We start from the raw sequence: 12,510 nt of genomic DNA, 5'->3' as shown, positions 1-12,510 counted from the left end.
GGGAATGAAGGCCAATAGCAACTGAAAGGCTGGTTGCCCTCAGTTTATTCCTGCCTTTCCGATGTTCTATCTCTGTAAAGCCACTATAAATGCCATAAAACTGGCTAGTACTGTGGTTGCTTTCTCTTGCTCTATAAGTGGCAAAAGAAACTAGAAAACACAAGTGAGCTTCACACTAAACAAATGAAAGATGCCATTAGAAGTTTTCTGGAAAGATCCTGCAAGTTTGGTCCTTGTCAAATAATATATTTTGGGGTTTTAAGTTTAATAAAGCATTTTATGAACTAAAAACACATCCAGGATTCAAATGTTAATGATGCATACATAACATGGAAAAATTAACTACTGAAATGTTATTTTGAAAATAAGTACTACACATAGAAGGAAAATGCCTAAACACAGTATTAAGTTCAAAATTCACATCACATCTAAACCAAAAGCTCAACTTTGTGGTGTGGGTATACTAAGAAAATTCATTTGTCCTATATGTCAACACGAAAAACCACTCTCACCTTCTCCAAGACAGCATATTCCAAGCTTGGGAAGAGGAAAAGGACACAACACTGTTGAAGACAGGCGTGTTTTCCTAAAACAAATGCAATATAGCTACATCAGCCTGGTGTTGCCTGGGCCAAGGAGAAAGTGATCAAGAGAGGTAGAACTTATTGACTGGGGAGGGAGGAAGCTAGAAAAAGAGGTAAAAAAACCCTGAGTAGATGGAATTTTACTTTGAAAAAGTCTTGGATCACAGCCTAGAGGTATTGTTGGAATCTATGGAAAGGTATTCAATACAACATCCGTTAATTTTGTTCAAGAATTAAAAAACTTAGATGAAAATCGAATCTGTGCCTTCAGATAAAACTCCCTGCCAATCACTACTGTGTAACTACACAGTAACAGTACAAACACTCAACCTCATTTTTAAAACAACTGCATCTCAGAAGCTACAGAGTACAACCAGCTCTTCTGTTTTGTTTTCTCATGTGTGTACATACTGTCATAAAACTACTTCAGAGCTTCTGGGAGAGTGGGGAATTAAAAGAAAAGAACAAAAAGAACTCCACAGCTTTACAAAATGATTGTCTGTTAATGTTCAAATGCCATGCTCAGGCCTCATCTTGACGAAAGACATCTAACTAGACTGAGAACAGAAGCGTATCAGAACTAGAACGCTATTAAAGCTGAAGGACTTCAGTCTCACATTCACAGTATTTATCACAGGCCCCTGCAAAGCAGCATTGGGTGCCTTTTTAAGAATTAATAATTTTCAAGGCTCTGAAGACATCTTCCCAGTCCTTCACATTCTTCCTTCAAACCCATGAGGTATCAACAGGATCTACCCACACATACCCTGTATTTAAATGCTTTTGGATTTAAATGCATTTTAGATCTGTGCTAGATGGTAGAAGCACTGGATGGAATAGTTGGACATGGCAGAGTTGTGGAAGTTGAGACAAGTGTAGGGGATGGTCCTCGAGAATGCTTAGCGGCTGAGCACAGAACAGGTGGAAGTAGCTCTTGCTCACCACCACTCTCCTGCCTGACAGGTTGATATTAGTGGACATGGTGTCAGAATGTGTGCTTGGCAATATGTTATCTATAAATGCACAATCTCACAGGCACATCTCGCTCAAAGTTAAGAATGGTACAGATTTCCCCATTTTCAAAAGGCTCCAGTGTTGCTTTTTGAAGACGGACCACAAGATCTTCATTAGATAATTCATTAGCACAAGATCCTATTCTGCTACATTATCACTGCTAAGCCATAAACACAGCTTTTATATCAGCTTTTTACATCGTTATCACCACTTTACAGAAAGAGATAAAAGATAAAGTAATTCTCAGCAAGTAGGTCAAAAGAATAAAGCGTTGGTCTCCAAGCCAGTTCAGAGATGTCATCTGTGTGCCACTTGTTTGTCACAAAGCTTCCACATCATTTATTCATCTTGTACTGATCCTGTTGACATTCTGGCAGATTGCTCCTTCCCATACCTTTTTTTACCATGACACTATGCACAATTAAAAATTTAACCAAAAATCTTGACAGTTCTATCATATAACAATACTCAGTAAATGAAAGGCAACTGTATTCCCCATTCTATATAGCTCTCCTTAGTCACCTTTCACAGGCTGTTAGAGATGATCCAGAGGTAAGAGAAAAATTAGAGAGAAAATTAGAATGGTCTTATTCATAGAATCCTTGAAATGACTCAACTGTACACACAGAACAAAATTCAAGAGTAAGGCACTTTTTTTTTTAATGATGGTAAGATTCATACATATCTACTTGTCCATTCTAGGTCTGTATACTAGAAGTAAGCCTGTACCTGACTATTGGGAGTACACTTACAGTTCTTGCCCAAAGTTAATGTAAAAAGCTTTTAGTAAAAAGACCATGTTTCCTTAAAATTCCCCTGCTTTTATAAGCCACATCTATTCCTTTACATATTTTTGGGCTAGGTAACAAAAGTAATTAAGTGAACAATTAAGTTTTCAAATAGAAGTTAACAAATACAAATTTTTAACACCACTAAATCACAAATCAAGATCAGGACAATACTCAAACTTTCCTATTTACAGTGGTGGAAGAGCAAGTTGGGAACACAAACTCCAATGTTTCTATTACAGTTGTAACAAATTATCATACAACAAAACATTATGCAACCTATGGCTGCCCAGCAATCATTGTTTAAAAGCAAACTCTAAATTTAAAACACCAAGAAACATCAAAGAAAATTTTAAATCTTTGGAGTACAGATTGAGCTCTGACCAATCATATAGCACCCCCTGGCAGACATTTCTTATAGTCAACTGAAAGAACCAGAACCGAGCTTTCTGCATTTTATCTTTGTATTCCATGCTAGAAGAGAATGCAACTATTGGACAGAAGTGAATATACTAGCAAATTAGTTAACCCACAGGAATTAAAATGATCCAGTTAAGAATTCTGTTGAGCAGTTGCTAAAATAAATGGCACAAATGAAAGCAAACAGATGAAAATAAATTTTATTTTAACAAAGCTATTTTAAATGACAAATTAACACCACTTATGCTTGTGTGTGTTGGGACCAAATACTACTAGTGCTACTTCCCATGTTGCCATACTTTGACAGAGATGGCAACACAAATGGGAAAAAACTCCACACTAGGCATCAAAACGATATTAAAAAAAATTAACCTTTCTCAGAGCACTGCTATATAGATCTGTTCTTCATCAAAACAGCTCAGGGTAAGCTGTTGTTGGACATACTATTTCTTACTACTTCCTGGAAGAAATCTCTTTTTTCCAACAAGCAGCTTTTCCTGCTCTCTGGAAGGCTTTCATTCAAAGCATCTTCCGTGTACATCAGTCCAACTTTTATTCCTGGGGAACTTATAGCCTTTCTGTTGGCTGCACTAGGTTGTTCAGATTTTAGAACTACAAGTGAACCTACAACCTTATGTTCAATTTCAGGGAGGATTTACATCATGTTTGGCTTTTTTTTTTTCCTTTCTTTATTGCCAGTGAAACACATGCAGTTACCAGAGCTCACTTACTTTACATATTATGGAACAGAGGTGGCAACTTTCACTGTGAAAAGACAAGCATCTTCTATATGAGAGATACCTCTTAGCTTCCTAAAATCAGATACACAGTCAGATGAACCAAACTTCCTAATCAAGCCCCCCAAACCTTGGAGTTTCTCTGCAGATCTCTTTCATTCTCATTGTAAAACAAAGAAATAAAACTAAGCCACTGACTGAACCTCACTGCATAGTTCCAGCAATATGGTAGATGTTTTCCTTAATGCAGTAACAGTGGAGTAGAGAAGTGGGAGTGAGGTGAGGTTTGGAGAAGACACAGGCTCAGTAGGCAATACTGGTGGACAGGGAGACACATATGACAACCTGCACAATGTGTTTCTAGAAAAGGCTCTCCCTCACTAAAGCAGCCAGTCAGCCATAAGATCAAAGGGAACATAGTTGCATACATAAAATTTGTTCAAAAAAACCTAGAAAACAAAGCAGGAGTAGATAAATATCTTGCTACAAGTGGAATGACAAACCAACCTATAGTAGCACCTACTATTCAACAACATGATGTGATTTTACTGATGACACCAAGTTATTAGATAAGACGACTTTGCTGTAGGATTCTGAGTAGTGACCTGAAAATAAGCCAGCAAATTTTATTCAGCACATCAAAAAAAGGTCAAAGAGGGAGTTCTTCACACAACCCATGGTTGCAAAGGTTTTTGCACATGCTAGAAATTAAAATTGACTCGAGGAAACAACAATCTTACGGCAGAAAACGCCACTGATTACCTAAATGTATGCAGGAACCAGTCATAACTCAGGAATGTATAGTCTGGGATAGCAAATGGGGTAGGAAAAGGGAAGTACATGTTTGCTCTGGTTTTGTATTCTTACTTTAACATTATTTGTGGCTAGTCGGAGTCCAGTTATCAAGCTGCATATATTCACTGCAGCTGCTTTTGTTCTTACATAATATAACTTACTGAATTACTTATGGTCACTTCCACCTGGTTAGTCAGAGGTCCAAGCTAGCAGCAGTAGTGACCTTCCTTCTCTTTCTCTCTGAAGATTTAACATTGTAAGCAATTGTAAGATGCTGTCTTACACGACCTTATCTTTGTTAAACCAGCTGCTTTACATCTACTATAGGCTGAACTGAAATGGTACCATTATTAGTGCTGGCATTAATATTGACAGTTAAAGATGTACCTCAAATTTATGTTGCCTGTTTAAAGTACACTTTTACCATTTATAAGAGTCTGCAGGATATGGTAAATTAGCATTTCTAAACTGAAATTATACTCTTCACACTTTGATCACACTTTCAAAGCCATTTCTCTAGCACGGGGTAACAAAGCTCTAGCATAATTTAGAATGGGCTCTAGTACTGGCCAGAATTAAGCTCTGGTACGGGCAGGAATTAATAAATTCAGCTTTCTTGCAGACTGTAGGCAATACAGGCAGATCACATTTCAGGGTTGCTTTTTTTTTGAAAAAAAAAAAAATAATAATACAACACGTGCTCACTACCCTGGAAAGCCACCAGTTTTCTACAAACAGCAGAAATCCCATTTCCGTACACGCTTGGCAAACTGAAAAAGACAAAGCAGGTGAGCCTTGACATAACCTTGATGTAGTTCAACAAGTAACAGGGTTTAAAACATCGTTTCAGTTTGGTACTCAGATACTTTGATAGCTCTGAGAGAATTATGGGGTGTAACTACAAAGCTGATCATGCAACTTTCTTTGTAACTGATCACATGGAGAGCTCCATCCAGGCAAAAACCAACCACACAACCCCACAGCCTTACAGCATGTGTAACATTACTCCTGCCATCTCAGGTCCAGGAAAAAGGAGACAGAACAGCACAACTTCAAGAATATATTTTCCACGTGCAGCACAGAGAAGCCAGAACATATGCACCTAGTTCTCTCTGCTAATACATACTGCAAGTACATGCCCAAGATTTGGATTAGGAGTTTTTGGAGGGTTGGGTTTGGGTTTCTCTAATTAAGTTACTAAACATTTTCCCAATGTTTGGCCATTATTTGAGTTCTTCATTTTATAAAGCCTTTCAATAATCATGTAATTTGATGTTCATTTACCCCCAATTCTCCATGCAAAGTCTTGCTTGCTTGTAGCAAGCATTACTGAAAAGTCTCCAATTTTATTTTTTTTTTTTGTTACATTATTTAATGAAATACCTTGCCTTATTTGAGATCTTTGGTGGTTCTTTGGAAACAACATTCTCTTTAATTGTTTCTTAAGCACATCTAACTTTCCCTCCCCTGGAAAAAAAAATCTTTTAGCTTTCTTACATGTTACCTGTGAGACACTCTCCAATTTCTTTTCAGCTATAACAATCTATGTTGTCAGACATGGCTTTGCTGGTAAATTTAGTGTCTCACTGAACAGAAGTCTACATGCTAAAAGACTAGCTTTGCTATGAACTGATGAAAATCAGCCTAACATTTTCTGGAACTGAATTTTCTGGGTTTTGTTCTCTCTTTCTTGCTGTTCTGCTGTTGCTTTCTTAAAGAAAAAAAGATCAGATCTACTGATCATACTGCAAAATTTATTGTACAAAAATCTTAGGAAAAATGACAACTTTTACGATGCTCAAGCAATCTTTTCCCAGATGCATCTTAAAATGTTTAATAATGCAGTCTTAATGTTAGCTAGCCTTGGTCTTAGCCCATTGATCTGGCCTGTCCAGATCCTTTTGAAGAGCCTCCCCTACCCTCAAGCAGATTGACACATCCTCCCAGCCTAGTGTCATCAGCAAACTTACCATGGGAACATAGTGTCCCTTAATCCAAGTCTTTGATAAAGGTATTGGACAGGACTGGACCCAGGACTGAGCCCTGGGGAACACCATTTGTGACTGGCCTCCAGCTGGATCTAGCTCCATTTACCACCACTCTTAGGACCCAGCTATCCAGTCAGTTTTTTACCCAGCAGAGACTGCACCTGTCTAGGCCAGTTTCTCAAGCGGAATCCTCTGAGAAATGGTGTCAAAGGCTTTACTGAAGTCCAAGCAGACCACATCCACAGCCTTTCCCTCATCCACTAAACAGGTCACCTTGTCATTGAAGATGATCAGGTTAGTTTGGCAGGACCTGCCTTTCGTGAACCCATGTTCACTGGGCCTGATCACCCAGTCATCATGCACGTGCTGTGTCACTTCAGATGACCTGTTGCATGATCTTTCCTGGCACTTCAACAAGGCCAAGTGGAGAGTCCTGAACCTGGGACATCGCCCCATGCAGCAAGGCCTGAGGAAGAGTGGCTAGAAAGTTGCCTGTCAGAAAAGGACCTGAGGGTGTTGGTTGATAGAATATGAGCCAGCAGTGTCCCCAGGTGACCAAGAAAGCTAATGGCATCTTGGCATGTATCAGAAACAGCATGGCCAGCAGGTCCAGGGACGTGACTGTGCCCCTGTACTCAGCACTGGTGAGGCTGCACCTCAAATACTGTGTTCAGTTTTGGGCCCCTCACTGCAAGAAAGATATTGAGGTCCTCGAGAGGGTCCAGAGAAGGGCAACCAGGCTGGGAAAGGGGCTGGAGGGCAAATCTTATGAGAAGCTGCTTAGGGAGCTGGGGGTTTTCAGCCTGGAGAAAAAGAGGAACTTTATCACCACCTACAATTACTTGAAAGGAGGGTGTAAAGAGGTGGGCAATGGTCTCTTCAGCCAGGTGACAGGAGATAGGACAAGGGGAAATGGCACTGAGCTGTGCCAGGGCAGGGTCAGATTAAATGTTAGGAAAAAATTTTCACTGAAAGAGTTGTGGGGATGTGGAACAGGCTGCCCAGGGAGGGGGTTGAGTCACCATTCCTGGATGTATTTAAAAGACAGGTAGATAAGGTGCTTAGGTGCATGGTTTAGTAGAGGACAGGTATGGTTGGATTCAATCATCTGTGTTTTTGTGAAATAGTAGATTCCACCATATAATCTTTTTTGAAAAGGAAACTGAAGCACAACACTATAATAGTCAACTACCTTCTTTCCAGTTAGACATCATCTATCATTTATGTGAAGGTCAAGCAAGAGAATTAGAGAACATCTGTGAAGAATTCAGTTTTAAGTAGCTTACTTCACATTACAAAGAACACCTGATTGAATCCCAGTCTCTGCCACTGATTATTTCAACATAGCCTTCAATTACCCTAACGTGAAATCACTTTCAGCAAAACATTCACCTAGTTTACACTCAAGTTGTAACAGTCACAGCCTGCTTCAGAGCATCACTTCATTCCTGCAGCACATCTGTCCTCTGCAATGGCTCAAGCACAGTCATACATGTGTGTGCCTGTATGTGTAAACCTGGGTGAAAGAGGGTGTGGGGAGCAGAGGGGGGTCAGCAACTTCAATAACTTTTTTTTTTCCCCATTGACACTACAATAACAAAAGGAATTTCTGCCTTGACTTTGCAATAGCATTAATTTCCCAATCCTGGTTGTTTTAATGAAAACTATTATGCCAAATAGTACATTTGCAAGCTCAATGTACTGAGGAGACCAAAAGAAATCACTGATGTTTTGGAGCACGTTTGCAAAAATATACTGTTTCTCCAATGCAAATTCATAGTCTGGGTTAGGTAAACCAAATCAAACTACAGTCATCCTTATTTTTAAGCCATAGCACTTAGGTTTGCTCTAGCCATGTACATTATAGCTAGTAAGATAACATTTGGCAATCAATGTTACAATCTAATCACTTCTGTCACAACAGAAACACAGCAGCACTACAAACAATGGAAACTTTTGTGCATGCAAAAAGAATCAGTCAAGAAATCTTCCTTCTGGAGTATCTCCTACACATAGGAAGCAATGACTTTCTTTAAAAAAAAAAAAAAAACCACAACAAAAAACCCCCATTACCCCACACCAAAAAAAAACCCACCCCAACCCCAAAATCCCCAAAACTTTGTGTTTTTTTCTTTCTAGAGTCAGAGAAATAAATGTGTTCTGCTTAACTGAGTCCAAAAATTCTGCAAATGCTGTTTTGGACAGCAGATGGGAAGAGCAAAAGTTTCAGTAATGTGGAACTAGAAAACAAGACTTGCAGTTCAAAATGAAATGTATCATGAGTATATATGAAAATTGGCATGATCAAATAAAATGCTGCCACTGTTTCAGAAGTTACATTTAAGCACTGACTATTAGCAACTTTGAACTCCAATTTCTGTATATTTATCTACATTTAGAACTAGACCACATAAAAACCTTACTGGGTGACTTGGGTTTCAATCTTTGGTTTGGGGACTATTCATATGCTTTATGGAATAATACTGTGTACCATAAAATAAAGAAACATCCTGCAATCTTCTGTGTTCTCTTTCTTTGGGTAACAATCTGGGGTTTTTTCTGCATAACTTCAACAGGAAGAATAGGGCAGACTCTTGCCTACAGCAAACTACAGACTAGTAGCAAAGGCACTTTCCAAAAGGGAGGGGGACTGAAGAAGAGAAGGAAGGGCAAACACATCTTCCTTTCCATGGCTAAGTGAACTAATTTTTAGATTACTTTACAGCTGGTTTATCAATCCAATATAATCATACCTATTATTTTAAGACCTGACTACTGCTAATACACTGTAGAATCCAAGCCCATTTTCTGGGTCAGGTTATTCCATCACATTATGTGAAGCAAAGCCCCCCGCCAAAAAACAAAGGCAAATGAATGTGACAGCCTGTTTAGACCAGAGCAGCTCTGGACAAAGACACAGAGATGGGTGTAACAGTTGGATCTGAGAATCCAGTTGGCACCTGCTCAATTTAGACACATGCTTAGCTGGTGCTTTTAGGATCCAAGGTGGATCACAACTGGAGACTTGCAGCACTGAGCTCTTAAAAAGCCTATGTTTTAGTTAAAAAAAAAACCAAACCAAACCCAAACAAAAAAAAAAAACCAACAAAAAAAACCCAACAAAAAAAAGTCCTTCATTTGATTAAATCCTAGAACCATAAATTCACTTGAATTAGATGTTGCTAAAATGCAGCTGAAGTAATAATTTATAATTTTTTTTTATTTAGACATGTAATAAAAAAATAAACTTAAATCATCCTTTAATACCATAAGGTAGTTGAATGTTAAGAACAGCAAAGTGATGTACACCTCAAAAGCTGAGGCACCATTTAAAATTACTCTGTCCTGTTCTTCCTACTGACGCCACCAGTTTACTCACTTGTAGCCATGATACCTGGAGGACATGCTGGTATCCCGTGATCAACTGCCCATCTGTAAGCTCCTTCACCAACTAAAAAGCTAGGAGACACAGAAGAGGGAGTTTAAACAAAACCATATAACAAATCCCCCTTTTCTTGCAATTATTTTCTCTATTTGGTTTGCTCATTTTAAAATTGTAAGCTGTCTACATTTCACAGAAATGTCAGCTATAATTACAGTTGGCAACCTTATGTAGTTTCATTAAAAGACTATGCAGCTCTGACATTAAGTCTAGTACTAGATAAAAACACGTGCTACTAAATTTGAAAGCACCAGCTTTTCATTGCAGCTAAAGCAGGACAGAACTGTCTAAAGTCTTGCTCTCTATAACAACTTAATAAGATTCTGAAGGCCAGCAACATGGGATGAATGAGGTGAGAACGGTAAGGGATCTCCAGTGAAGGCAACCGATGCCATAGGAATATCAAGAAGTCCTTTGAGAGCTACAACATAAGCTAAAAATAAGCCTTATTTAGAAGGATATAAAGTTTGTCTCATGGAGCTTTATCAAGCATTTGCAAATGACTCAATTACACTGAATTTTTAATATGTTTTAAAAACCTCCAACTGTTTGAGAAGTTGTTTCCTAGTCAGTACTGAATATTTTCTAGTACAGAGACAGTATGCGCCACTATAACAGTGAACAGCAGCAAAAATATTACATACCAATATGTAAATTGGGGGGGGGGGGGGGGGGGGGAGGAAGAAGCCTCAGTTATCTATACTGTTTCCCCTTAAATAAATTAATCTGATTCCCTAAAAAGAAGAATGTGGCAGCTGGAAATCACACATTTTCAGAAAGCTGCTGCACAACAGTACTAACAACAGTAACACAGTAAACTATTCCCAATTGTAACTTCATATCCTCCCTTTGGAAATAAGAGTAATACAACTGCCTGATAGACATGAGAAGTAAACACTGAGGATTTGTGGCTGCTTCAACATCTTTAGAGAAATACCAGAACTATAAATATGAGGCTAAAGATGTTCTTTCAGCTACAAAGTTGTCCCAGAGGTCACACAGTACTACAATTTCTGAAAATGGTATTGATACAGCAAATTTGATGACATTAATGCTGTTGGAAGTTCTCTTGACAGTGCTATATCTGACATCTGCATCTGTCAGTATGTAGCATTTTGAGGCCATATGTTCTATCTTCTCTATGACTTAACAAATAGAAGAAGTGTGTCCAGTCTTTCCTTACAAAAGTCTAAAAAAGCTCACCATAGATAAGAATTTGAATCATTAAATACAAATTTCTTACCATCATTAGTGCAGCTACTGCAGAACAAATTACTGGGTACTTTGGGAAAACTCAAGTGTCTCCTATTAGGTAAGCTGTTGCTCCAGAAACAACATTAACATTAACATTAGAGAGAAATGCAAACTGTAGCCAAACCTAATTAAACAGTATTCTCCATTGACTAAAAGATGATGTGTTTGGTCTTTGAAAGAGAAATTTTCTACCAACAATACAGTCTCAAGAAGTGAAGAAGCACTTCCTGTTCGATAAAACCATTACATACAGCAAGGAAAGGTAGGTGGAAAGCATAACAAGCTCAGATATTATGAGGTTTATATATGGTAACTTGAATAGCACAGATCAGTCAGAAGCATTGCAGTTTACAAGCAATCGCACAATTGCTTTTTTAATACTGAAAACCACAGCAACAGTCACTATTATTCATGAAGGGTGCAAAAAAAGCACCCATTAATGTCTCAAAGCTTCAGTAACATGCTTTTTGCTTTGCTCACACTAGCGTACTCAACTCCTAGATTCCTCTCCCTCCTATATTATGAGCAGAATGCGTTCTCCACTTCTGGTCCCAAAGAATAGTTGAAGTGAACATCTAAAAATCCAACTGAGGCCCCGTAACACCACAGAAAACATCCACTTCTTAAAAACTTTTCCATTCTGGTATCTTGACAGGGCAGCATAATTGCAGAGAAATAGAAATAAAACAGGTCACAAAAATAAATAATGATCAGGATCGCAGTGCTTTGTTGTCTATACTACCTACGTCCATACCTCCTATACACTGATTCCGATTCAGTTGGAAAGAGTCCTACAGGACATGCAGCATGACCTCAGCTCTGCAGGTAGTTGAGTGTGTATCATCTAAACAAGACAAAATCTTTACACCATCACAAAAAGTAAGTTTTGTGATCCAGGTCAGCACACAGCCACGCACACAACTGTACCAGCACCGCTGACAGGGTGGTGGGAAGGTGGGAACCAGCAGTCTGGCCCTGTGGAACTGCTTTACTTGCCATGGGAATCATCTATGTAGCCACGCAGAAAAGCTGCAGCAGGTAAGAATGAGCAAGGCAATCATTTAAGATGACATGAAAGCAAAAGTGCCTCTAAACAGCTACCACCAAGCTTCATTTACTGGGGGAGAGGGAAAACACGGAATAAAGCCAGTGGGTTATAGAAAACAGTCAAAACCCCACCAAGTTTCAAAAGCCTTTAGGCCAATTCAAAATACAGTTTTCCAGGGGGATGATAGGACCCAAAACAAAGGATGAATGAGCCTGTGCTCTGCTACTCCTGTAAATTGGTTCTGCACGAGATGACACCATGTTCCTTCCAAATGTATCAAGCAAAGAATACTCTGTTACAGGCTGAGAACACACAGAAGATGAAAACATCCCCCCAGCAAGGAGCCAATGTTTGCAGGAACTTTCTGTTCCCCACATACTAATAGAAAATGCAAGAGGTCTCTAAAAGTGGTCTTTTTAGGCAATTTCTCCAAGAAAAGG

General features: G+C 38.8%; 1 protein-coding gene across 2 annotated transcripts in view; it reads right to left on the bottom strand.

Annotated features, from left to right (window-relative positions):
- The window catches only part of TASP1 (taspase 1), a gene marked incomplete at its 5' end in the record, with an annotated part of 88,711 nt that overhangs the window by 58,924 nt on the left and 17,277 nt on the right, over window positions 1–12,510 (bottom strand). The window contains one exon of one of the 2 annotated variants that reach the window (XM_084262583.1): window positions 9,706–9,785. The exons of the other annotated variant lie outside the window; for it this stretch is intronic. Coding sequence (XP_084118709.1) covers window positions 9,706–9,785 — 80 coding nt within the window. The remainder of the gene's footprint in view (window positions 1–9,705; window positions 9,786–12,510) is intronic. 2 annotated transcript variants of the gene reach the window in all.

Source organism: Gallinula chloropus, assembly GCF_964237585.1.
Source record: "Gallinula chloropus genome assembly, chromosome: 3".
NCBI classification, from domain to species: domain Eukaryota; kingdom Metazoa; phylum Chordata; class Aves; order Gruiformes; family Rallidae; genus Gallinula; species Gallinula chloropus.
Note: the sequence above shows the minus strand (reverse complement) of the source record. Positions and strands in the feature narration are given on the sequence as shown.